Genomic DNA, 26,895 nt, shown 5'->3' with positions numbered 1-26,895 from the left:
AGGCTAGAACTCCCAAATTAGGACAAAGGTAGTTACTTCTTTCAGAACCTTGGATAGTTATTCAAATATACAATTCTATTGGAGTGACACAAATGATCTTACAACCCTGTCTCATGCATCAGCATTGAAAATGATCATTTTTATCTACTTTTTCACTGTAACAGATTATTAAAAAATTGTATTTTAATCTGCATTTTTACCACTAATGAGTCTGAACTTGAATTTCTAATACCAGTGACCCTTATAATTTTCCCCTCAATCTTCCTCTCTATAAGCGGAAATTTGTTTTAAGGTGCATTTTTATTTTATTTTAGAAAGACCAAATCTGAGCTACCCTGTATTAATTGCACTGTTACAGATGAGACAAATTAAATGCCAAGTGTGAAAAGACCATGATTAGCATAAAAATAGGGACAAGAATAGTATGATTATTTTAAATCTTCAGAAAATTCAACTATATTTCAGCAACTAGTTTCAAAGCCCTCTCTACCAAGCCCTTTTTCAGAGGGTTTTCTCAACTAGAAATAAAATACATCAATTTGTTGTATTTTTTTTTTTTTTTAATGAGAATGCTGGCAGGGGACAAAATAAAGAATAGACAAGTAAGGAAAAAAATAGAGCTGAGATGTTCGGTAGCCTAGGATATCAGTCTGAAAATAGCCAAGATATGGTGGTACTGATAGATTATTCTTTCCAGACACATTAAGAAACATTGGTAGAATTTTGCTTAGCCAAAATCAAACTATACTAATTTTTCCTTCAGTTAAATTAATCTGCTTAGTTTGGGCCATTGTCAATCATTAGCTCTCTGCAAAAGTTTTCAGCCAACTGTTCATTTCTATTACCACTATTATAACCTAGAAATATTTCAGTGATGAAGTTTATTTTCCTTATGACATAATTAAATGAAAATGCTTAAAGTATTATATTCACATAAGGAATTGCTATGAATACAGAAAACATATGTTAGCACTTAATAGAAAGCTGTTAGTTACAAATATTGTGATTATTCATATTTCCATGTTTCCATCAATGTGGTAAATAAACATGTAGTTTATCAAGTTTTGTGCTTTCTCCAGCTTTTATAGATTCGTGAGCAGAGTAGCACACTACAAATGTTAATTTAATAAAGAAGCTATTAATTTAATATATAATATAGAATGTTTGGAAGCATCTGCAGAATAAGAAAATCAAATTTTACCCCAAGAAATTCTTTATAGCTAAAAATAGTCCACAAATCTTTAAAATAGATTAATGTACCATGCATTGACTTTTATCCAAAAGAAAGATTAAGTTTCTTTCAAAAATCAATCAACAGTAAAATGCAATTCTACTGAAGTGTTTCTACATTGCATAGCTCTCAAATTGGTACACCTAGTTAATGATGATCCTTGATTGTTTTGGGGGTAATTGGCCAGAAAGCTTATTAGAAGGATATACATCTAAATGGTTTACAATAGGTTTCCTTAAAGGCATTTTCTTTAAGGTATAATGCATTTTTATTTATTCCCTTGTCTTTCTGTTGACCTGTAGGCTTCAAATTCTCAAGGATCACTTTACTTACTCCCTGTATGTTAATGTCTGCCGATCACTCTTTGAGAAGGATAAGCTACTCTTTTCCTTTTGTCTTACTATAAATCTGCTACTACATGAACGTGCGGTCAGTACTGGTAAAATTTTTAGAAAAAAGAATAACATGGATTAGCTAATTTACTAATTTGAGTGTGTGTGTGTGTGTGTGTGTGTATACATACAAAAGGGTTGTAAATAGTTAAACAATAATTACGGTTAAAGCAAGACCTCAAAACTAGACTGAATTTTAAGGAGGTGAAAAATAAATAAAGCAAAGTTCGCTCTGTAATTATTACTTAAATTTATGCATGTTTTAGTTTAAAATAGTTTCTATTAGAATCACATATAGGTCTGCTTATAAATGTACTAAACATGTTGATAAATTTACACCAAGTAATCATATAAATTGTAATGTTTTTAAGAACTTGTGCAAATTAGTCAAGTCTAACCATTTGGGCTTAACAATACCATTCATAAATTTTTGTTATATTTCAAATCTGTTCAATTAAAATATAAGAAGCACTGTAAGAATAAAAGAGAGGTACTGTGTAAATTCACTATTTTATTCCCTTAGGTGTTTAAGATTCATTGATTTCGTTAGGTGATGCATTGGTCAAATTCTGAAGGAGTAGAGGCTTTATTCTTGAGTTTCCTGCAAAAGTTTTGTAGCAGTACCTCATTATATTTTATGAAAAATAGTTGAAAATATGACAGATTGATGATGTTGTCTTCCTAAAATTTTTATTTTATTCATTTTTATTTTTATTTATTGAGTATAGTTGACACATAATATTACTTTAGTTTCAAGCGCACCACATAGTGATTCATCAGTTCTATACAGCCAAGTGTGACTACCATCTGCCACCACATCATGTTATTTCAGTACCATTGACCATATTCTTGATGCTGTACCTTTTATTACTGTGACTTACTCATTTCATACTGGAAGCCAGTATCTCCCAGGTCCATTCACTTGTTTTGCTGATACCACCACCCACCTGCCTCTCCCTCCTGTCTTCCCACAATTTTTAGAGCCTGTAAAACTCTAAGTGGACATTTGAGAAAAAACATATACTCAGATAGAATTTTTGTTTTTAGATTAGTGAAACTTTTATGTTTAGGTTAATAATTCTGGAGGAGCATTATCAAAAAAATAGCTATCTAGAATGGAACTATTTTGAAAGCTGGTTATAATGGATGGATTGGTTTCTTATGAATAAGTACTGAGCTGCTATACCAGTCGATATAGAATTTCACAAGAACCATACCTAGGACTGAAAAATCAACAGCCAATTCTTTGAAAATGGTTTAAATTTCTTATGTATGTAATGAATTCATTTCTGACTCTTCATGCTACTTTGTTTTCCAAAGATTAATAAAGCCGAGTGGAGATTTCTGCTGACTGGTGGCATTGGGTTGGATAATCCTCATGCCAACCCTTGCACATGGCTTCCCCAAAAATCATGGGATGAAATATGTCGACTAGATGATTTACCTTCCTTCAAAACCATTCGTAGGGAGTTTATGCACTTAAAGGATGGATGGAAAAAAGTGTATGATAGTTTGGTATGTTTTAACCCTCTTGCTTATTCCAAAGTTTTTAAATGGAGAAAATAATGCAAATAATTTATTCTTATCTTTGAGTAAAAACAAAATTTAAGTAAGCTTTAAACAACTGGTCAGATGTTGAAATCAAGGTTTAGATTTATATTATCCCCACCTTCTAAGTTGGTGGTTTTCTTCTGAACTTCTCTTTAAATCCTTGAATTGTGTGGAGTGCATGTTCCTTAAAATATTCTTTTTGATTTCCCATGCCAGGTTTTTATTTATTAACAATTTAGATTATGCAATCATAGTAGCAGGTGAGTTAAAAAGCTTATAAAAGAGAGGCACCTGGCTGGTTCAGTGGGTAGAGCATGTGATTCTTGATCTTGGGGTTGTAAGTTTGAGCCCCATGTTTGGGGGTGCCAAATTTTTTACAGGGGTGCCTGAGTGACACAGTTGATTGAGTGTCCAACTCTTGGTTTCAGCTCAGGTCATGATCTTTGGGTCGTGGGATTGGGCTCCACACTCAGTGTGAAGTCTACTTGAGATTCTCTCTCCCTCTTCCAGTGCCCTTTCAGCTCATGCTCTCTCTCTCCCTAAAATAAATAAATCTTTTAAAAAAAAAGTTTACAAAAGAGTTATTATTTAGATTTTCTGAACGCAGGTTATAAATACAGATATGAGCTAGAATGCAAGGTATTAGCTAGTAAATATTTTTGTCATTTGACATGAGGTGTAGGGATCAAGGAGAAGCTACCCAAAATGTGCCTCTTTGGCATATGGGTTATTTTGAATAAAAGTTACTTAAGTGACAGCCTGTGCAAGAAGGACCCTCAGTCCCCCTGAGAACAGGAAATACATGTCCCATGTGAAAGGTCCTCTCCCTCTACCAGAAGGTAAAAACACATCCTAATCACCAGAGACCAGAAATTTAGAGCTTAGAAAGCTGTATCAACAAGGCTTGTTGCTTTTTACTAATTTACACCCCTAGCCCGAATTCTGTTCAGAATTCCCTACTAACTGAAACTCCCAAAGTTAAATTTTTTTTTCCTGTCAATTTCTCACAGATTTATGGTCTCTTATTAGTCTGGAAGGTATAAAAGCTACTTGCCTTGATCCTTTCTTTAAGTCTCCATTTCATTATTGGGCCTCCATGTACATGTAATCAAACTTTGGGGTTTTTTGCTCCTGTTAATCTGTTTCACGTAAATTTAATTTGTACTCTAGCTAGAAGAACCTTGGATAGAAGAAAATTTCCACCTCCCCTTCAGAAGGAAAAGCTAATAGTTCTCCAACAATTTTTCATGGAATCCTATCTTGCTAATTAGAGACTATTATAGTCAACACAAAATGTAAAACAATTTCCCTTCTGGAACATGTAGAAATTGTTGCCTGTCTTCAATTTTTTTTAAATTTTTTTTTTAGCACAAGGGCTAATATTTTATCAATTTGCAATTATTTTTTTTCCACTTCTTTATTCCTGCTTTCTTGGGTTTAATATGCAAGAGCTGTCTTTGAGGAAGATGGGAAGGGGAAGGACAGAGTGAGATATGTGAAGAACATTTTTATTTGGTTACCTACTTGTATTATAAGTGACAGATTGTATCTATACATAAATGTAAATATTTTGGACTGGATCTCTTTTGGACTTCTCCCTTTAATAATAAAAATATAGGGATCCCTGGGTGACGCAGCGGTTTGGCGCCTGTCTTTGGCCTAGGGCGCGATCCTGGAGACCCGGGATCGAATCCCACGTCGGGCTCCCGGTGTATGGAGTCTACTTCTCCTTCTGCCTGTGTCTCTGCCTCTCTCTCTCTCATTCTGTGTGACTATCATAAATAAATAAAAATTAAAAAAAATATTTAAAAAAAAATAATAATAATAAAAATATATTTCCTACAGACAAATATGTTTTGTGAGTACTTCATTCTAATTTCAAATAGAAATTTTATTCACTATGCTGAATGAAGCTTGGAGATTTTTTTTATTATTTTTAAATTTTTATTTATTTATGAGAGAGAGAGAGAGAGAGAGAGAGGCACAGAGACACAGGCAGAGGGAGAAGTAAGCTCCATGCAGGGAGCCCGACATGGGACTCGATTTTGAATCCCCAGGATCAGGCCCTGGGCTGAAGGCGGTACTAAACCGTTGAGCCACCCGGGCTGCCCATCACCAATCCTTTTAACCTAGAAATTTCACTCATATATTTATTCAAGAGAAATGAAAATAAATCCCACAAAAACACCTGTGCAAATATATTCATAGCAGCATTATTTATAATGGCCCCAAACTGGAAAAGACAAGCTTGGAGGTTTCTAATATGAGATACCACATAGCCTTTCTAACAATTTTAAAATTACAAAAGCTTCCCCCACTTTTTTTTTTTTTTTAGTTTTTTGAGATCCCCTCCTGGGATCTTAATGCTTCTCTTCTTGTATATTTTTAATAGTTCTCTCTTTTGGCTTCTTCTTACTATATACAGTTTCAAATATACCTTTATAAGAAAGACACCAAAACATTGTTCAAAACAGGAAATAAATTTAAGTATAATGCCTTTCTTGCTTCCTTTGTAATAAATATTTATTTTTTATAAATAGATGATGATGGTAGTTTTTTAAAATGCCTTTGGAGAAATAATGGGAAAACTCCATATGCACATTTTTTAATAACAGGTTTCATTTTGTCTAATGATTAGTATTCATATTAACATTAACCTGCTTAATTCATGTCCTAGTTTTGATTCCTTTGTGGTGTTTTAAATTTTCTTTTCATTCCTTATTTCATAACTTTACCCTAGCCTAATAAAATTTACATTAGTATTCTTGATTTCATTTAGTCATTTTATGATTTCTCTAAAAATCCGCTTCTAAGTCAAAAGTCTCTTCTCTTTAGAAATAATCTCTAAAATAACACTGAATTATATCTACTGTAATTTTAGGAACCACATCATGAGGTTTTTCCTGAAAATTGGGAAGATAAAGCAAATGAGTTTCAAAGGATGCTTATCATTCGTTGCTTGAGGCCAGACAAGGTAAGTGTGGGCTTTTGAAAGCAGCTCAGTGATTCCAGTCTCCACCCTCCGCCCCCCACCCCGCCCCCACCATTCCAGCCCTGCCAGCTGGAATTTCCTTATATAATCACAGGGGAAGTGGAGGAGCCTGGGGGAACTAATCCCACTTCTTTCAAATGCAGTCATTTTTCAAGAAGTATGTACATCATTAAAGCCACACTAAGTCAGTAACTGGCCAGGTTATATTTTATAGTTTTATTTATTTTATGATTCTTCCTTTTAATTTGTGCTTCCCCAATTCCTTACATGCTGTAATCTCATCTTTATTCTCATTACTTTGATGATATTAGTCAGTGGTGTTAGTACCTAGCAGATATAGTAGAATTTCTGGCTCTTTTTAAATACTGTCTTACAGATAGTTCTTTGTTGGCCGTTGGAAAGCTAGTAGAATATCGTTTTTAAGACATTCATCCCTGCTGACTACAAAGGAAAATGTCAATACTGTTCATTTTAATCTCTTAAAAATGATAAAGTATATAACCAATGAATCAGCTGACCTATCATGTCAGCAAATTTCAGTACTTGGTGAGGTGACATTCTCATTTGCATAATTATACTCTATTTTAAAAAAATCAAACTACTGACTTACGTATAATGACCTGTATCCACAGAGATATACGTATACTCTGAAAAAAATGTAGATATTAGGTATGTTGAGAAAAAGTTGAAGAAATATCCTAATTGTCCTCTTTTACTACTCAAGTAAAAGTAATACATAAAGATTTCATAATTTACTATGTTCACAATTTGAGTTGCTAGGGAATTTAAGACAGTAATTCCATCCTAACAACAAAAATCAAGAACTTAGGTGGTGAAAGCAATTTATTTTTAAAAGTTTTTACATGCATCAGTGGTAACTGGGGTGGATGAGTTCTTTCCTCTGTAAAGCCATAGTCTCTTCAGTGGACATAATGCAATTCTTGTTTGTCTTGTCTGCGTGCTGTTAGCCTGAGCCCAAGAGTCAGTTGGTCATTGTGCGTAGAGCCTATGATACTTCTAGGTGTTTATGTGAAAATGTTTTAATTCCTTTTAAAATTAGAAAAAATAATCCAGTCTGTATTATGCTAGTAATTATACTAAAACAATTGTAAAATATAATTTTTAGTATTTTTTCATGGGTGAAGGACGCACAAGGTGCCTAGGGCCCGTGAAACTCCTAATGTTGTCCTGGTCTTGGGTGTTGGGAGTAGCCACAATTTTTCAGGAATCCTTATTAAACTAATGAAACATTCTGTGCCTTGGTAGCCCTTTCAAAATGAACTGCCACTGACATTTTAGTGATAAACCTTAGAAGTTTGCCCTGCAAGTATTAAACTTGGAAGAATATGAAATATTTCACACTCTTTCCTAATACGGCTTTCTCTTTAAAACCCTTTTATTAAAATTTTCTAAGGTTTTGGCTTTCTACTGAAGACCATTCTACTAAAATGATTCTGCATGGACCTCCAATCTTCTCTCCTCAGGATTTGAAAAAAACAAAGAAGCTTCTGTTCCCATTTTATATTAAGTTTTTCACCTATAGATATTTTTTCCCTAGTCTTACATTTTACAAAATTTGGTGTCTTAATCTGAAAATACGTTGAGCTACCAAAAAGATCAAATATTACTTATTCATTCTCTTTTTAAAGGTATTCGAGGGAGATGAGGAGTTAGATCTTCAAGCTAAGGGGTTTTTGTTTGTATGTTTTTGTTTTTATTTTTTATTTATTTATTTTTAAATTTTCTTTATTTGAGAGAGAGATCTTGTGTGTGAGAGAGGAAAAGGGTGTATTCAGAACAGAGGGAGAGGGAGAAGCAGACTCGGCAGTGATCAGGGACCACCCTCTGACCCCTCCTATCCCGCCCACCCCACCCCCGCCCCCCCAGGCCAGACCCAGGGATCATGAGCCAAGGCAGATGCTTAACCAACTGAGCCACTCAGGCATCCCTCTTTCTGTTTTTAAATCAATTCATACTTTTCATTGCTACTTTATCCAATACTTTGGCACCTTGTCTTCTAACTTTGCCCTATATGTTTCCATCTCTCTTTTAGAGTTTTCCTCGGGTAGCTGGATGAGTATAGACATTAATGCTATTCACTACTATTTCCAGTTCTCCCCCTTTGCACACATACAAAGTGAAGGACTCTGGCCATAAACCTCGCTTTGGCCAATAAAATGTGAGAAGTGTCAGGGCAAAAGCATTTAACTGGCAGCATGAGATTCTCCAGGGTGCTCTCCCTGCCATCAAAATTGTGGAATCACATTTGATATTTAAGTGCCACAAGCAGGCTGGGACACTGAACCAGCACAGGAAGTGCGTTGCCCACACACCCACATGACTTTGCAGGGATAAGAAATAAGATTTTTGTTGTATGAAGTTACTGAGATCTGGAAATGTTTGCTACTACAGCATAATTCAATTTAACTTAGGTGATTAATTACTATTATTTATGCAATCACACCTATAATCCTTAATGTAAAAAATTATTAGTATGTTCTATTACTAGCAACCTCAAACCTTTCAATCTTGCTGTTACCAGGTTCTCCAAGTTCTAGTGGTAAATTGTTGATTTTGGAATCTGTATATATTTTTAAACTAATATATGGCTATTATACTTTTTAAAAACTTTATTTAAATTCAATTAATTAACATATAATGTATTATTTGTTTCAGAGGTAGAGGTCATTGATTCATCAGTCTTATATGACACCCAGGGATCATGACATCACATGCCCTCCTTAATGCCCAGCACCCAGTTACCCTGTTCCCCAACCACTTCCCCTCCAGCGACCTTCAGTTTGTTTCCTACAATGAAGGAAACAAACTGATTAAGAGTCTCTATGGCTTGAGTCCTATGATTAAGAGTCTCTTATGGTTTGCCTCCCTCTCTGATTTCATCTTGTTTTACTCTTCCTTCTCTTCCCCTATGATACTCTTTTGTTTCTTAAATTCCACATATGAGTGAGATCATATGATAATTCTTTCTCTGATTGACTTATTTCACTTAGCATAATATCCTCTAGTTTCATCCACATCATTGGAAATGGCAAGATTTCATTTTTTTGATGGCTGAGTAGTATCACATTCCACATCTTCTTTATCCATTCATTTGTCGATGGACATCTGGGCTCTTTCCAGAGTTCACTGTTTGGACATTGCTACTGTAAATGCTGGGGTGTGAGTGCCCCATAGGATCACTATATCTGCACCTAGTGGTGCAATTGGGACAGATTGTCTAAGCAGCAGATCGACGAAACAGGGCTTTGAATGACACACTGGAACAGATGGACTTCAAAGATATGTTCAGAGCATTCCATCCTAAAACAACAGAATACACATTCTTCTTGAGTGTGCATGGAACATTCTCCAGAATAGATCACATACTGGGTCCCAAATCAGGTCTCAACCAGTACCAAAAGATTGGGATCATTCCCTGCGTGTTTTCAGACCACAATTCTTTGAAACTGCAAGTCAATCTCAAGAGGAAATTTGGGAAGAACTCAAATACATGGAGGTTAAAGAGCATCCTGCTAAAAAATGAATGGGTCAACTAGGAAATTAAAAATTAAAAAAATTCATGGAAACCAATGAAAATGAAAGCACAACTGTTCAAAACCTTTGGGATGCAGCAAAGGCAGTCCTAAGAGGAAAGTATATAACAATACAGGCCTATCTCAAAAAACAAGAAAGGTCTCAAATACACAACCTAACCTTACACCTAAAGAGGCTGGAGGAAGAACAACAAATAAGGCCTAAACCCAGCAGGAGAGAGAAATAATAAAGATTAGAGCAGAAATCAATGAAATAGAAACCAAAAGAACACAAGAACGGATCAATGAAACTAAGAGCTGGTTCTTGAAACAATAAGACTGATAAACTTCTGGCCAGACTTGCCAAAAAGAAAATGTAAAGGATGCTCATTAAATCACCGGTAGGAAAGGACCCAAATAAATAAAATCATGAATGAAAGAGGAGAGACCACAACCAACACTGAAGAAATACAATTATAAGAACATGTTATGAGGAACGCCTGGGGAGCTGAGCATCTGCCTTCCACTCAGGGCGTGATCCTGGTCCGGGGATCAAATCCTGCATCAGGATCCCTGCATGGAGTCTGCTTCTCCCTCTGCCTGTCTTTCTGCCTCTCTCTGTGACTTTCATGAATAAATAAATAAAATCTAAAAAAAAAAAAAAGAACATATTATGAGCAGCTTTGTGCCAACAAATTAGGCAATCTGGAAGAAATGGGTGCATCCCTAGAGATTTATAAACTACCAAAACTGAAACAGGAAGAAATTGAAAACCTGCAAAGACCCATAACCAGCAAGGAAATTGAAGCATTCATCAAAAATCTCCCAACAAATAGGAGTCCAGGGCTGGGTGATTCTATGAAACACTTAAAGAGGAATTTAATACCTATTCTTCTGAAGCTATTTCAAAAAATAGAAATGGAAGGAAAACTTCCAAACTCTAGGAAGCCAGCGTTATCTTGACCCCAAAACCAGACAAAGCCCCCACTGAAAAGGAGATTTACAGACCAATATCCCCGATGAACATGGGTGCCAAAATTCTCACCAAAATACTAGCTAATAGGATCCAACAGTAATTAAAAGACTATTATACTTTTAAAAGAGCAGTTTTCCAGGGTACCATGGCACTAGCCTACTGGAGAAAGAAACAGTGCTATACAAGGCTACGATTTGGGCTCGTGCTGTGTAGATTTTTATTTCCTTGCATCCTCCAAGTCATGAGTAACTACAGATACCCAGCAGGAAGATCAACGGTTGTTTTATCTCTAGGGTACAGTTGACATTATTTGGCAGCACAATTTTTTTTGTCTCCTTTCCACTGCTCCCTTCTCAAAACAAATTCCACTCAGTGGTAAGAAGCCATACATGCCAGGTTCTCTAACGTTCTAGTTTCGAAAAATGTAAAGGATGCTCATTCAATCACCAGTAGGAAAAAAATGAGATGGGCTCACACTTTCATGTAGAATTTAGTATTTTATTGTGTTTTATTGATACAAGAAACATCAAGGGGATAAATACTAAGGTGTGCAGTGTTTTGAGCCCATTCACAAAATGAAGAGCTTCTGGCCACCGTCCTCTTCTTCTGAACTGTACACAGAAAGCAAATTAATCAGCTTTCACTAAGAAACTTGTCAAGTATAAGGGCATATGTTTCTCTGACCTTAAATAAATCCTATAGGAATTTGCAATCCATAGAAAAACATAAATGGAAGACTATAAACTTCTTTCCTGCCTTGGGGAAGATGGTTGCCTCAATTAGTCTGTAATTTTTGTTACTGACAGATTTCATTTTACAGACCTCATGCTAGCAGAATCAGCTTGCAGAAGCAAACCCAATTCTGCTGCCTTGCAAACTGAACAGCAAGCACAGCTTCATCTACCTTGGGAGTCACAGTTTGGTCTTGGGAGAACGTAAGCCTTGCTCAGATTAAAATTAAAAACAAGACGCTGAAATTTGCACTCACGCCGACGTGTGCACCCCTGACCAGGTGCTCGGGCGCTGAAGGTGGTCCAGCCATGTCTGCACAGGAGCAGCGGCTGACAGCAGCCTGAACCACCCCCAGAACAGAAGGGAACACTTGGAACTCAAACTTGCTGAAAGTAAAATCATGCACTTAAAAGCCACGTGCTTTTGTTTTGTTTGTCAAACTACAACTTAGTGAAGAAGTCAGCCCTGGGAGGAGATGAGATTTTTTGCAAATTAGCAAAAATTTTCATTTTCCTCTGTTAGTTGCTCTTGGTTTTTTAAATGTAGTGAGAAAAGACCAACCTTGGGGAAAAAAATAAGGAGAAAGGCCAAGACAAGGCCTGGGATAGACAGAGTGTTTTTAGTTTCCTGCAATAAGCTTGACATCTGTGTGCGTTCAAAATACCTGAAACATGAAATAACTTAAGTAGAAATGAAACATTTTGTGTGGGTGAATTATGACACAGTGATTTTTGTCTAAAATTTCTATAATTAGAATCTCACCTTCACAAAAAGAGGCATCCCGAGTTTTTATCCATTCATTGTTCGGTATATATCAACTGTGTGCAAAGAATTCTTGAGTCACCCTGGTAGGTAGATCCTCGCCAACACGCTGCTTATATGCTTGTTGTTGCTTTTCCATATATTTTCTGTATTTGAATGAACCTAGAGAAATATTGGGGAGGGATTTAAAAATCTAACGTAAGCCCAGATACTCCTTCACTGTCTCCCAGCTCCGCGCCCTCACATCCTCTGTCACACACAGTCATCCACACTGGGATGGACACTGTGACCTGGCAGTGATTTTGACTTACAAAAACCCTGTGTGAGCAGATGTTCCAGAGAATGCATGGTTAAAGTTTGGAAATACTTGTAACTTTTTCCAGAAGAGACTACCATTTTGAGATACTTGGTATCTGGAGATTGCTCTTGCAGTATGCTCCACGTTCAGGAAGGATGCAGGCTGGTGGAACTGACGACCTAATTTGGAGCGTGCTGTGTACACACGATTGCATCCTTGGGTATGTGCAGGTACCCAGTTAGAGTGATGCTGGGGCCTTCAAAAAATTCTGTGGGTTCCTGTTACTCCATTACTCCTCTTCCTGGAATATGATTACATAATTTGTTACCCAGGTAGAGGGATACTGGTTTGTTAAACCCATCTTTATCACTTGTGTGCCTCACCTCTGAGTCATGATCAGCTGGGAGCCATCATCCAGATTTGTAGGCGTAGACCCAGGGCTCCTGGGTGGGTCCATCCTCTAAGTGTCTGACTTTGGCTCAGGTTATGGTCTCAGGGTCTTGGGATCCAGCCCAGGGTAGGGCTCCCTGCTCGGTGGGGAGTCTGCTTCTCTGTCTCTTCCCCTGCCCCTCCCTCTGCTCACGCTCTCTATCTCTTAAATAAATCAATCAAATCATTAAAAAAAAAAAAAAGAAAAGAAAAAAAAGGTGTAGACTCTTCTTTATAAAGAGGGAAGGAAAGGGGTGCCTGGGTGGCTCAGTTGGCTAAGCAACCGGGTTTCAGCTCAGGTCGTGATCTTGAGGTGGTGAGATTGAGCTCCGCTCCAGGCTCAGGAGGGCATCTGCTTGAGATCCTCTGCTCCTGCTCTCGCTCCCTCCCTCTCTCTCTTTCTTAAATAAATAGGTAGGTAGGTAGGTAGGTAGACAGACAGACAGACAGATTTTTAAAGAAAGAGGGAAGGATGAGGGATGTATTGGAGGCTGTATATCAGTCACATTAATGAATAAAATTCCATGTCCCCATAAACGCCTGCGAGGGGGCTTTGGGCCAGAGTGGTGCTCTCTCTCCCATGTGCTCCCAGAAAGTGGGCAGGCACGTATCCAGAAATCCATGCAATGTAGTTTGGTCCATTTCTCGGGCGTATAGCCTGTTTCTCTTTCATGCTACTTTTCTTTTTTGCTTTCTTTCTGTTTCGTTTCCAGCCGTATTGATTCCTTCTTGATGGTCCAGTACTATATCAATCACTCTCAAATTTCTATGTTTGAGTTATGGACTCCGAGAATGTAGTATTTTAAAACTTAAGAGTTGAGGTTTCTTATATTCTTCACCACATGTTGAATGCTCACTGAAGGGAAGAAAAATGCCTTTGAATTCTGGTGTCACTAATGCTCATCTTTCATTATTTAAATAATTGATCTTTTTTTTTCTATCTAGAAGACTCTTCTTACAGAAAGTTGTGCTTTGATCCCACCAACATTTAGCAAATAGCTACACTAATGGAGCTAGAGTCCTTTGTTTCAAATTATCTTTGAATCTGAACTTTGAAATTTGTAAGCAAGTTGGAATATTCTTCCCAATATATTCTGGTCCTTCCTAGGTTATTCCAATGCTGCAAGAATTTATAACCAACAGACTGGGGCGTGCGTTCATTGAACCACCCCCCTTTGATTTATCCAAGGCATTTGGAGATAGCAACTGCTGTTCACCACTGATTTTTGTGCTCTCTCCTGGAGCGGATCCCATGGCTGCCCTTCTAAAATTTGCTGATGACCAGGTAGGTACCTTAAAATAGATGAGGTTATCTGATATTAGAAAAGTGGATCAATATAGTATTTTCCAACTAAATGTTTTCCAAAACAAACTTGCTTATCCTAAGTGGGGAAGGGAAAGGTAACATTTTATCACTCACTTAGCTTTTGAAAGGACTGGGAGGTCCAAAAGTTGGCAGAGTCTCAAGAAAATGCTATTTAGATGGCAGCACGGACAATAAAAATAATTCTCCATATCCAGATTATAAAACCAGAATTTGGCCTGGGTGCCCCTTATTTTTATTTTGGAGGGACCAAGGGACTCTGACATTATGACATCAGTACAAGAGCTTGGGTTGATTTAATAAATTCAAGCCTGAGTAGCGACCCCGGGAGGCACCCCCTCTGATCCTGCCACATCTCCAGTCTCTATGGGGAGACCCTCTTGACTTTCCAGGACAATCCTCTATTACAGTGACTTTAGCAGGTTAGAATGCATTCTAATATTTTTATCTCAAGGCTTTAAAAATTATTCAAATGAATTTACTGCAAATTTTCTTATGTCATTCAACCTAGAATAAGAAAATCTTCATAAACAGGTGACTGGACATTGTCGGGTTGACTTTTTTCCCTTTTTGGTCTAATCAAAGTAACATTTTGTGGAAGTAATACTGATTTTTCTAAAACCACCAGCACCACTTGTATTGTGCTTTACACGTACTGTTAATTTGGCCAGACCTTGTAATGCACATTTCTCTTCTATTTCTTAAAGTAATCCTCTGCGGTAAATGGTGGCATCTCCATTGTGTAGAGAGGGCCACTAACGCATGGGAAGGTCGGGTGACTTCTTAAAGGCCGCACAGCTCTTCGAATACAGTGGGATTATGTGGCAGGGTTTCAAGCAGCAAAGTGACACGAGGTGATCCATAGTTTCTAAAGCCCATCTTGGCTGGAGTGAGGAGAACTTATCTGTGTGCAGAATGGAAGCAGGGCATTAGTCAGGGGGGTTGCTGCTAAAAGGCCAGGAAGAGCAATGGTAGGAAGGACCAGAGTGGAAGTGATGTGGATGCCAAAAGAATTCATTTTAGGTGGGACTCACCCTTTCCAAATCAACATGACCTTTTCAACTTCTTGAGATCTTCCTACGTCCTCCCCATTTTTCTTCCCATGTTGTACAACGTGATGACTCCCTAGGCCCTGCGTAGGCCTGCTCAGTGCATCGTCTTCACCTCCTATCCCCACTTCCAGAAACAGTAGTAGCTGGCTCTGTTTTTTGTTTCCTGATGCTTCTACCCACTAGTGTTGATGAGCCGTGGACGTTCAGAGGCAGCCCGAGACCATAACTGGAGGCCTCTTCCAAAGGGGCATCGCAGTGATGACTGCTCGAGAGAGAAAGATCTCAGGGAGTTGCAGAAGCTGCAGATGAATCGGGCTACAGTAGAAATACATTCCAGACAAACATTCCCACAGAATTCTTTAAAGAAACTTTTAAATAGAACTTAGGGGCTAATATATTTTTTTCTCTAAGCTCAATACACTGGCCAAATTAATATAGAATTATTCAAAGATGTGGAGGAAACAGGACAAGTTCATCTATCTGTTCATAGTTTTCTTCTGGGCTCCGGATTTTAGGAGTTGCTGCATAGCAGCCAGGGTCCTTTCATCTCCTGTTTTCTCACGTTGAAAGTGTTCTTAATTTTTTTTTCTTTTCCATAGCTCAACAATCAAAGACCCTAGAGAATTTTCCATGTATTGCCATGACTGTTTCCAATATGAGCTGATTTGCTTTCGATCTGAGTATTTATAAGATTCTTAATCAGTAAGAATTTTATAGGGTTGCATGTGTTATATTTAGACCTTTGAGGGATGCTGGATAATTAAATTTTAATATGCTTAAGGTTAACATTTTCTGTAGGATTAGTATTGATTCTTCTTTAAAAATGTGTTGTCAAGTAACATCTTTACTATTCTTGTTCACAGGGATATGGGGGATCCAAACTTAGCTCTTTATCTCTTGGTCAAGGCCAAGGGCCCATAGCCATGAAGATGATAGAAAAAGCCGTCAAGGAAGGAACATGGGTTGTTCTTCAGAATTGTCACCTTGCCACCTCTTGGATGCCAACCCTTGAGAAAGTTTGCGAGGTAAAAATGCAAGCTTATTTTTATTAGATTTGTATTCCCCCCCATAACTAGTGTTACAACTGTCATTCAGCTCCATACCTGCCCCTGGTTTGGGGGGCTACAGGCTAGTGGCATGGCTGGATTACAGGAGAGATGGGCTCACGTCAGGAGTAGGGAGATGAGAAGAAGTCACATGGTCAGCCCTTGCCCAGTCCCCCTCAACAGGGACAAGGGCTCATGCAGTGAATTGGAATCTCCCTCGTCCAGGAGAACAGCCTCAAGGAGGGGAGTCAGCCACAGGGCAGAAAACAACTTAACTCTTACAGCAGTGGAGCAAAGACAACTTCAAAGGAGGCTTTTCAGGGAGAAATGCATGAAGCCACTCTAAACCCAGAGGCTTCAGGGTGTAACTTTGCTTCTCCCTTCTGACCTGCTCAGACAGTAGCCCTGGCACAGAGGATCAGTCTGAAACCCGAGGAAGACTCCCCCACCTGTTCTTGCCATGGGCTGTGGCACTTCCCTCTGTGGGAGGTGGAAATCCCAGCAAGGCAGCCCCACGTAGCTCAGCTGAGGAAACCTGGCACTTGACTCCGACCAACAGAGAAAAAACATTTGATGTAATTACCCATGACCCTAGACCCCTCCTAACTCAGAGTCCCTTGGGTTACTAATTAGCCAAGCTAAGGATATAACTGGCTCTATCCAGACATACAATTGAAACTTTAAGGAGAGGGTCGTGTTTTCTTTTGTGCCACTTGTCACCATCTTGTCTATCTTCCATTAGACTACAAGCGCCATGAGAACAGAGACTTTGTCTGCTTGGTCTTCTGCTTCATCTCCAGCACCTTGAGTTATGCCTGGCCCAAAGAGACAATCCAGAACTGTTTCCTAAATTAGTGAATGAATATTGCTTCACTGCTTAAAACTTTCACTTTGCGTGGAAGACATATTTTAAGCCTCATCATGGCTGACGACCCGCTTCCTCGTTGACCTTTGTTTCTTCTCGGGTTTGGTCATGACTTCTAGGCTCTAGTCGTTTGAGCTTCTTTTGCTTTCATTGGGATGACACACTTTTTCAAGAATATAGGCCATGATGGGGCAGCTGGGGAGCTCAGTGGGATAAGCATCCAACTCTTGATTTCGTCTCAGGTCATGGTCTCAGGGTTGTGGGATCAAGCCCCAAGTCAGGCTCTGTGCTGCTTGAGATTCTCTCTCCCTCTCCATCCCCCCCCCGCCCCCCACTGCTCCTCTCTCATTCTCTCTTGAATAAGTAAAGCTTTAAAAAAAAAGAATATAGGCCATCGTAATGTTATTTCTGTCTGAAAAATGATTCTTTGATTATTTGCCTTACCAACATCTTCTCATCCTTGAGGTGTTACATTAAAGGTTTCATATCTGTGCCTGTTTTCCTCATGGCTCCTCCATCTCTAGGCCATTCTCCAATGGGGCATATGTGACACATTTGAACAGGACATAAGAATGGCCTAGAGATGACCTGTTCAACTGTGTCACATATGCCCCATTGGAGAGTCATAAAGGAGAGGAGAGCTGTCCCTAATGGATGGCACACTGGGCCCAAAGGCCCTTGGGTCATGTTTAAGTCACCAGGCACAGGACAGCTGGTGGGAGGGAGAAGTGGTCACCCTCACTCTCCACTACTTAGTAATTCTTAAAAAATGTAGGCACCTTTGCATCCTTCCTAATTCTCCCTTGCCCCTTTACCGCATGACTGCTCAAAACATGTCTTATGGACAAAGCATTGCAATTTTAGAAAAACCCTAAGATACTACTGCCACAGACAGTTGGGAGGGGGAGGTAGCAAGAAGGAGCAGGAGTGACCAGGAAGAGGGGAAAGGAAGGCGCCCCCACGACCTTCAGGAAGCGCTGAGTGTTCCGCTATCCTCCCCAGTGCACACCTGACTCACCCCTTAAGAAAATAGAGCTCAGAGGACTATGTTTCAATACTTTCCCTTTCCGAGTGCTCTCTCCTTCTTTTCATCTCTGCTTGGCTTAATATTGACTTATGCTGCTCATTCTCACAACCTGGCTACAGCCAGAAGAATGGCTCGTTCTTAATCCGGCCCTCGGGCAGAGAATTATAGCTATAAATATTTCAGCAACATCAGTTACGATAGGAGATTTTTTTTTTTTTGAATGTCCTAGTCTCTAGTGTGGCCAACTCTAAATTACGGAATGCCTTTGCGAACTTGATCGTTGCGTGATTAAAATTCACCAAGAAGCATGGCAACGCTCTGGGCCTTCTCGACGAAGAACGTTGTTTCAGGGGCAGAATCAGATTTTAAGACTTGTGCCCAAAATTGCAGCAGTAGGTTCTATTTTGTAAAACTGTTTCCTCCCACTTCCAAGCCGTCCCATGCACATACGGGCTGGAGATGTTCCTTAGGTTGTACGTACCCATTCATGTCTAATTTCCTTTTATTTATTTTTTTTTTATTTTTATTTTTTGCAGGAGTTAAGCCCAGAAGCAACACATCCCGATTTCCGCATCTGGTTGACAAGTTACCCATCACCAAGCTTCCCCGTGTCCGTCCTGCAGAATGGCGTGAAAATGACCAATGAAGCCCCGAAAGGTTTACGAGCTAATATCATTCGATCGTACCTCATGGACCCGATCTCCGACCCCGAGTTCTTTGGCAGCTGCAAAAAGCCTGTTAGTAATGGCTAAGTCTTGCTCCCTCGGCCCCGACGCAGTCCAAGTGGCCCCTGCTGACCACGGCTGTGTGTGGCTGAGCAAAACTACAGATTAAATAGGCCTCCTGCCCTGCAGTGCCGTTGGTTTTGATTACTGATTATTGACTGTGCTGAAGTCAATTGTATTAATATTTTATTTTAATTTTACCACCGGCCTCATTTCTGCGCAGCTGAGATCTTCTGCGGTGTCATTAATAATGTAGCTTTCCATTTAGAAAGTCAGCTGTAAGCCATTCCCAGTACAAATCTGCAAGGTTGGAGAATCTTGTTTCAGGATATTAACTGAGCCTTTTGCTCTTTGGAGCCGTATCTTTAAATTAAAACATAAAAATATTTCCTCCATATAACTATAATGAGAGCCAGAATGATTTTACTCCTTGATTGATGGGACTCATAAGGGTCTTTTTCAGCGTCCCTGGGCAAGCGGGGAAACCACCCACTGCTTTCATGATTAGAATTCGGTGTGTGAAGTCTGTGACCTAAAATTGTTTCACAGCGTTTTGCCATAATTAAAAATGGAAGAGTTTCTTTTTAAGAGGGGTTGTGAACCTTGGTTAAGTTTTTGCCATTAAACAGCTCACGCTTTTGATATCGGGATATGTTTTAAGGACGCATCAAAAGACAACATTAAAAATAAAGAAGTACTTTCATTAAACAAAAGTCCCAGGTACTGAGGGAAAGCAAGCGCCTATGCTTAAAACTCAGTCCACCCTTATCCTCTGGGCTAAGACTTGCTGTCTGGGTGGCTTTCGCGTTGATTAGGCCCAGAGAGAGCGGGTTCCTCCGGGGTAGGTGGTGAGGGCACGTCTGTACAGGCCAGCCTGGACAGATGCCCTTTGTGCACAATTTTACTTCATTTCTTTTAGAGCCAGAGGTCTCTCCAGTGGAAGTCCCACATATTGGAAGTCTAGGCATTTATGAAACACCATCCAAACCAAAAACCAGATCCCCTCAAAAGCCAAAAGAGTTCATCATCATGTTTGCTTTGACTTTGTACTTGGAAATAATTTTTAACTTACAGAAAAGTGGCAAGGAAAACTATATGAAACTAGTGCTAAGACCAGCCCTACGCCCGTGATGCATATTCACGTGCTGTTAACATATGACTTTTGTGGGTAACTCAGATATGTCACAACCCTTCACCCCCAAGGAAACACCTCGATGCATATTTCTTAAGAACAGAGATTTTATTTTGCCCTCGTACCATTATTAGTTTAGTGGATTTGATAACACACGATTTTATCTAATCTGCTGTCTGTGTTCCCGAGCTGTCCACTGATTCAATCATGTCCCTTAGAGCATCTTCCCTGCTCACTAGCGATCGGTCTCGGGTTAAAATTTAGTCGCTGTGGCTCTTCGCCTCCTTTAATCCGGAACATTGCCTCAGCCTGTCTTTGTCTTTGAAGACATTGACATTTCTGAAGAATTTACCTCCTCTTAAGGTTTTTTTTTTAGTAACATTTCTCATTTGGGGCTTGTCTGATATTTCTTCGTGATTAGATGCAATTATGCATGTTTAGCCAAAAAACTACATTAGTGAAACTGTGGCCTCGGACTGTCACACTGGGAGACACACAATATCCATTTATCCTTCACTGTTGATACGAGTCTTGATCACCCAGAGACAATGTTGTGGGATTTCTTCAGTGTGTGATAAGAGCCCCTTGCAACTGATGGTCAGTCTCTGGGGAGACATTCTAGGGCCTCGTCGAGATACTGTTTCTTATCAAAATGGACCCCTGGCCCAGCTTGCGTGGCCATTGATGTACCTTGCCTGACCCGGTTGTTCCCTATGAGGGTTCCGGCTCCTTGCTTGACACCTGCCCTCTACTCTCTGCGACAACCCTCCCACCTCTCCCTTTATTTGTGTGCTGTTGGCATGGACTCGGGAATTCCTTGGTCCCTGCCCCCCCAGTGGCTTACAGTTCTTTACTATCCTAAGTCTTTTACTCAAATGGTCCCAGATTTGGTCAGTGGGAGCACCCTCAAGCTGGGCCCTCTGTACTGGGCCCATCGTTTATTGTTATTGTGGTTGTGGTTGTTGTTATTACTTAGCCTTCTTGCTTTTTTGGCATAAGATGCTGCAGTTTCATCTGTCATCTAGCCCTGGAACCGGTCATTTTTCTGTGAAGTCCTGGTTATGGAGACCTAGATCTAGGTGCTAGAAGAGTCCAGCGCTACTGCCTTGTTTTTGGTTCTTGGTCCTTTGAGGGGAGAAAACTTGGAAATACATGCAAGTAGTCTCACACACATGCACATGTATGTGCACAAATATGCATACCCGCCTCCGGGTGCATGCAGACGAGCACACGCACACGCATGTACTCATTCGCATATTGCAAAAGTGATGAATTTGTAATGATCCATCCAGCTTCCGCCCATCCGCCCAGGGTTCTTCCTCACTTTCCCTCATTCCATATACACAGGTCACTTCTGCACTAGCACCTGGCTCCCACATCATCAGCACATTTACCAATTTGCTCGGTTCTGTAACATATTGAAAGTAGTTCTAAGGGTGTCTGGGTGGCTCGGTCAGCTGAGTGTCCCGCTCTTGGTTTTAGTTCAGGTCTCCATCTCAGGGTTATGAGTTCAAGCCTCACGCTGGGCTCCACACTGAGTATGGAGCCTACTTACTAAAACAAAGTGAAAAAAGAAAATAAATAAATAAATAAATAAATAAAATAAAACAAAGTGAAATAAAATAAAATAGTTCCAGAATCCACGCAGCACTTGTCACTCTGCATTTCCCCCCACCTCTCTGGTTAAATTGATGCTACTTTGCTTTTGTCTCCACTCCTTTCAGTTTATTCCACAGGGGATACTTACACCTGTCCTTAGGTAAAACAAGTCCTCTTGACCAAAAAGACCAAGAAATGTTTCCCCTGGCTGACATTCTTTTCTTTTTCCTTTTTTTTTTTTTTTTTTGAGAGGGGGAGAGGGAGAGAGGGAATCTTAAGCAGGCTCCATATCCACTATGGAGCCTAACACAGGCCTCAGTCTCACAACCCTGAGATCATGATCTGAGCAGAAATCAAGAGACAGACATCTAACTAACTGAGCCACCCAGGCGCATCCCCTGACTGACATTCTTAACCCAGGTCCCCATCTGCTCCTTGGGATCACTCTGGGGCGGCCCACTATTGGAAGCAGGGCTCTGATTTCCCTCTCTCAGTTCACTACCCTGGAGCCAAAGACTGCTCTACTCTTTCAGGCATAAGTTTTGCACTTTTCCACTCTACCCCAGGTGCAGGGAACATGCATCAACTTTCTGAGGAGCCCCATTAATTCCTTCTCATTAGCTTGGACTAAGAGGATACACCTCATGCTCCTTTCTCCTTGGGGATAGGGGCAAAAGGGCTCCCAGCACAGCCACTGCTCTTTCCAAGGAAACCTTCACAAAATCCTCTCTCAAAATCCTCTCTCAAGGTCTATTTCGACCATTTTCTAGCATTCTTGTGGAGGGTGCATAATACTTTCTGATTTCTGATTCAAGGCTGACTTTGCCATTCAAAGTAACTGTAAGACTTCTTATTATCTAAAGAGTAACTGGAAAAGTCATAAGGCCAAAGTTTTCATCTGGAAGTCCTTCTTGTAGAACTGCGTAATTGGTTTGAACTGTCTACTTTGAAATTTCTCCGTGGTGGTCTGGGACCACATACTGGAGTTCATTCTTCTTGCCTCACTATGCTTCAGTTGAAACCTCCAAAATCCTTATAGGATTTAGTAAGACTAAATAGACGAGCTGATTGTGCTCCCTAAAAACCAGGTGTACATAGCTACGTGTGCCAACTGAACATGCATACAAAGGGACATGTTTCTGGCCTACATAGCCTGCTGAAATAGGGAATTCTGTTGTAATGTACTTTGGGATGGTTATATTTATAAACACAAAGAGTCACTTTCATTTTAAAAAATGGTAAGCATAATGCAATGTGAGGAAGGAAATGATGTGGTGCCATTTCTTCTCATTACAGGAGGAATTCAAGAAATTACTTTATGGCCTCTGCTTCTTTCATGCTTTGGTACAGGAGAGACGGAAATTTGGACCCCTGGGGTGGAATATTCCTTATGAGTTCAATGAGACTGACCTAAGAATCAGTGTACAGCAACTCCACATGTTCCTGAACCAGTATGAGGTATCATAAAAGTCACAGCAAGAATATTACCTATTTTGTTCTTTATCACATTGTGTTTGTATAGTAAGCAGGGACTTCTCATTAATTCCTACTCTTACAAAATAAATAGGATAATTCGCAACAGCTTATTAAATAACACTTTGTTATAATAGGATATCATAACTGCTATCATAGGTAGTTAGGACATTGGTTTGTCTATTAAGAACCTATGTTTTATTATTTATTTTTGACATAGAAACACCTATGGGAATCGGCGAGATGATCATATTGGGCTTATTTTGAAAAGGATTTGAGAAGACCGTAAATCAGCCAGGCTCTGAAATGAAAATATAAATTGATTTCCTCCTGTTCTGGAGCATGACTTTATTTTTAGAGAAATGTGATTGTACTGTATTATTCCAGAATTTAGATTTGGGCCATTCATCAGGAGAAAACAGACTCTTTAGGTCACTGATGTTCACCTGAGGTGTGGATTCTGGGGGGAAAAAAAACCAAACAGTCTAATATTGTCACATCAACCGCATATAAGCCCTACAATTCTCTCTCTCTCTCTCTCTCTCTCTCTCTCTCTCTCTTTCACACACACACACACACACACACACACATACACACACACTCTCCCCATTTTCTCTTTTAGCCACTTGTCTATCAGTTGGATTTTTAACATGTTTGCAACTTTGAATAACTGCTTTTTTTTTCTTTTTTTTTTTTTTTTGAAGAACTGCTTATTAAATCAATCCAGGCATCCTGTAAGGATATGGAACTTTTTGAGAGTGAATCCCTCCAAATTTTATTAGAATTTTGTCCCTAAAGTTCACCCATATGTGGAATTTAAGAAACAAAACAGATGAACATAGAGAAAGGGGGGGGAGAGGGAGGCAAATACAAGAGGCTCTTATCAATAGAGTATATTCTAGTTTAAAATATTATAGTCTGTAGTAGAGTCAGTTAAAAGTGCCAGCAATTCAAAATTTAGCAAACATAAAATGAAGTTTTGTAGAATATCATAGACATGTTCAGAATATCATAGACATAGAAATGAGAAACATTGAGACTACATTGAAAACTACATTCTTCCAGAAGATATCAGAGATGTTATCTGAAACAGATATGTATAAGAAGTTAAAATATGTGAATGCATAATAAGAAAAGCATATACTACTATACTGTCTCTTAGGATAAACATCATAAAATTTCTTTTGCTTCCATTTCTTAATTATTTTAAGAAATAATCTTATTTTGAAAATAATGTTTGACTAGAACTATTTGTAGGGACACCTGGGGTCTCAGCAGTTGAGCATCTGCCTTCAGCTCAGGTCATGATCCCGGGGTCCTGGGATTGAGTCCTTCATCGGGCTCCTTGCGGGGAGCCTGCTTCTCCCTCTGCTTCTCCCTCTGCTTGATTTTTTAGATAAAATCTTTAAAACATAAAGAAGGGCATGAAAGGACAAAGATGATGATATAATCCAAAAGTAAAAAATTGCTATATTTTAAAGCATTGCTTTATTACCATAAACAATAAGATATTGTAAAAAGACAAATGGAAATTGAAGAGATAGCTAAAATCTATCTGATTTAATAACTGCATAGATTTTAATAATAATAAAAAATATAATCATCCAAATGAGGAAAATACATAGAAGAGCAGAGAAGATAATTTAACAAGATAAATACAAGTGGTGAATAAACATTTTTACAATGTCAGTATCAAAAATAAACTTAAGATATGAAATGTTCAGTATGGTGACTAGAGTTAAAACTATATTGCATATTTGAAGGTGGCTGAGAATAGATCTTAAAAGTTCTCATCACAAGAAAAAATGTATAATTATGTGTAATGACTTGCTAAATAGACTTCTTGTGTTCATTTCACAATATGTGCAAATATCAAATCTTTGTTACACATTGGAAACTAATGTTATATGTCAATTATATCTCAATTAAAAATACATTTAAAAATTAAAAACAGGGGGGCTTGGCTGGCTCAATAAGGCAAAGCACGTGACTCCGGATCTTGGGGTTGTTAAGTTCAAGCTCCTGTTGGGTGTAGTGATGCTAAAAATTAAAATATATTTAAATATATTTAAAAACAATGTTATTGTTTAACTGTTAATTTTTTCTCCTAAGTGAAAATGCTCAGTTCTGTTGAGAGCAACGAGAAATAGAATTCTCTGTATTGCAGGTCGCTGTTTAAGTATTTATGCTGATGATAAAAGTATGAACAGTATGAACAACCAATACTTTTGTACTCATAAACATTTAAAAATTCTTCAGACCAGAGAATATGATTTAAAAAAAAGCAAACTAAAAGGAAAGAATATTTCCACAAGTCTGAATAAAAAGGATAATTCATAAAACAGTGCATACAAATAAAGCCATTAACATTTTAATTGGGTTAAAAAATGAGTAGAAGACTAGTTCAGAGAACAAATGTTACTAAACACGAAAAAATTATGAACTTCACTGATATTGTAGGAATGCAAGTTAACACAGTATTATCTTTGGTCAATCAAATTAGCAAAAATTTTAAAACTGATTCCTACAATTGCTACAGCCTTTCAAAAAAGCAATTTGGTGGGTCACCTGGATGGCTCAGTTGGGTAAGTGTCCAACTCCCAAACTCTGTGTTTTTCCCCTTCCTCTATGTTCATCGGTTTTATTTCTTAAATTAAAATATTTTGAAAGAGTATTTCATGAAATGGTAAAAGGTATCCTATGAGACTTAGTGAAAAACTATACGCAGAACTGTTTTTTATCTATATCACAATATTGTTTATATATCACAATAGTGATTCCTATTGCCAAAATCCAGAAGGATATAAAAAAAAGATGATGAAGGAAACTAACACTGATTATCTCTGATTTATAGGGGGTTTGTCTTGAATGTCAGTCAGCCACGCCAGGTTTTCATGGCTGGGATTCTGGTCTCACTCATTGTGTGTCTGGCACATAGTAGGTGGTCCATTTGTGTTGGTTGAGTAGTGAGAGAGTCTGGGCCAAGGTAATAGATGACTTTTGCCCTCAGCATTGACAAATGACACAAGGAGAAGACGACTCCGGAATTAGCAGAGAAGTATATAAAGGGAAATAGTGCTTAATGCCAATTTTGTAAGCAGTTGAATTTAATAATAGGAGCAAACAGGAAGCACAGCTCTGTAGGTAACACACGACTGAGAACTCTCAGCCCGCAGAGTGACTTGAACCCTGGCTCCTAGGAACTGCCTTACGAAGCTCTGCAGTACATGACAGGTGAATGCAATTACGGAGGCAGGGTGACGGATGACTGGGACCGGCGCACGCTGCGCAGCATCCTGAACAAATTCTTCAACCCAGAACTAGTTCAAAACCCAGGCTACAAATTCGACTCCAGCGGCATCTACTTTGTTCCTCCTTCTGGTGATGTAAGTACGCCCTTCAGGAAAACTAAAAGCAAGGAAACCTGAAATTCCTCTGATAAAATGGTGATTTTTTTTTCCTTAGAGGCCTTGTTTTTTGGCTGACCATTGTGTGTCCTTTGTTCAGTCTTCAAGGAAGAGAACAAACCTCATGCACAGACGTAGCTAGTGGTTTGCCATTTGCTGTAACGTGAGGACTATCAGAAACCATCAATCCACCACTCACCCAAGGATAGCTTCCTAGTGACCCAAACTTCTATCATGAGTTTATTCTTTTGGCAAAAAGACATTGTCCCCAGTTAAAGTGGAAATACACGTGGGAAGGGTTACAAAATAATATCAACAATAACCATTAACAGCAAGGTCATGCTTACTT

The 26,895-nt window shown here is 38.9% G+C and overlaps 1 protein-coding gene across 1 annotated transcript in view; it reads left to right on the top strand.

Moving 5' to 3' along the window:
- Positions 1 to 26,895, top strand: part of DNAH7 (dynein axonemal heavy chain 7) — a 226,683-nt gene that overhangs the window by 173,593 nt on the left and 26,195 nt on the right. The window contains 8 exon segments of the mRNA XM_055344969.1: positions 1,534 to 1,660; positions 2,944 to 3,138; positions 6,056 to 6,148; positions 14,005 to 14,181; positions 16,136 to 16,297; positions 18,747 to 18,947; positions 22,963 to 23,124; positions 26,340 to 26,525. Of these exon segments, the coding sequence (XP_055200944.1) occupies positions 1,534 to 1,660; positions 2,944 to 3,138; positions 6,056 to 6,148; positions 14,005 to 14,181; positions 16,136 to 16,297; positions 18,747 to 18,947; positions 22,963 to 23,124; positions 26,340 to 26,525 (1,303 nt within the window).

This window comes from Nyctereutes procyonoides, unplaced genomic scaffold (genome assembly GCF_905146905.1).
Source record: "Nyctereutes procyonoides isolate TBG_1078 unplaced genomic scaffold, NYPRO_anot_genome, whole genome shotgun sequence".
NCBI classification, from domain to species: domain Eukaryota; kingdom Metazoa; phylum Chordata; class Mammalia; order Carnivora; family Canidae; genus Nyctereutes; species Nyctereutes procyonoides.
This window is presented reverse-complemented; position numbering and strand designations above follow the sequence as displayed.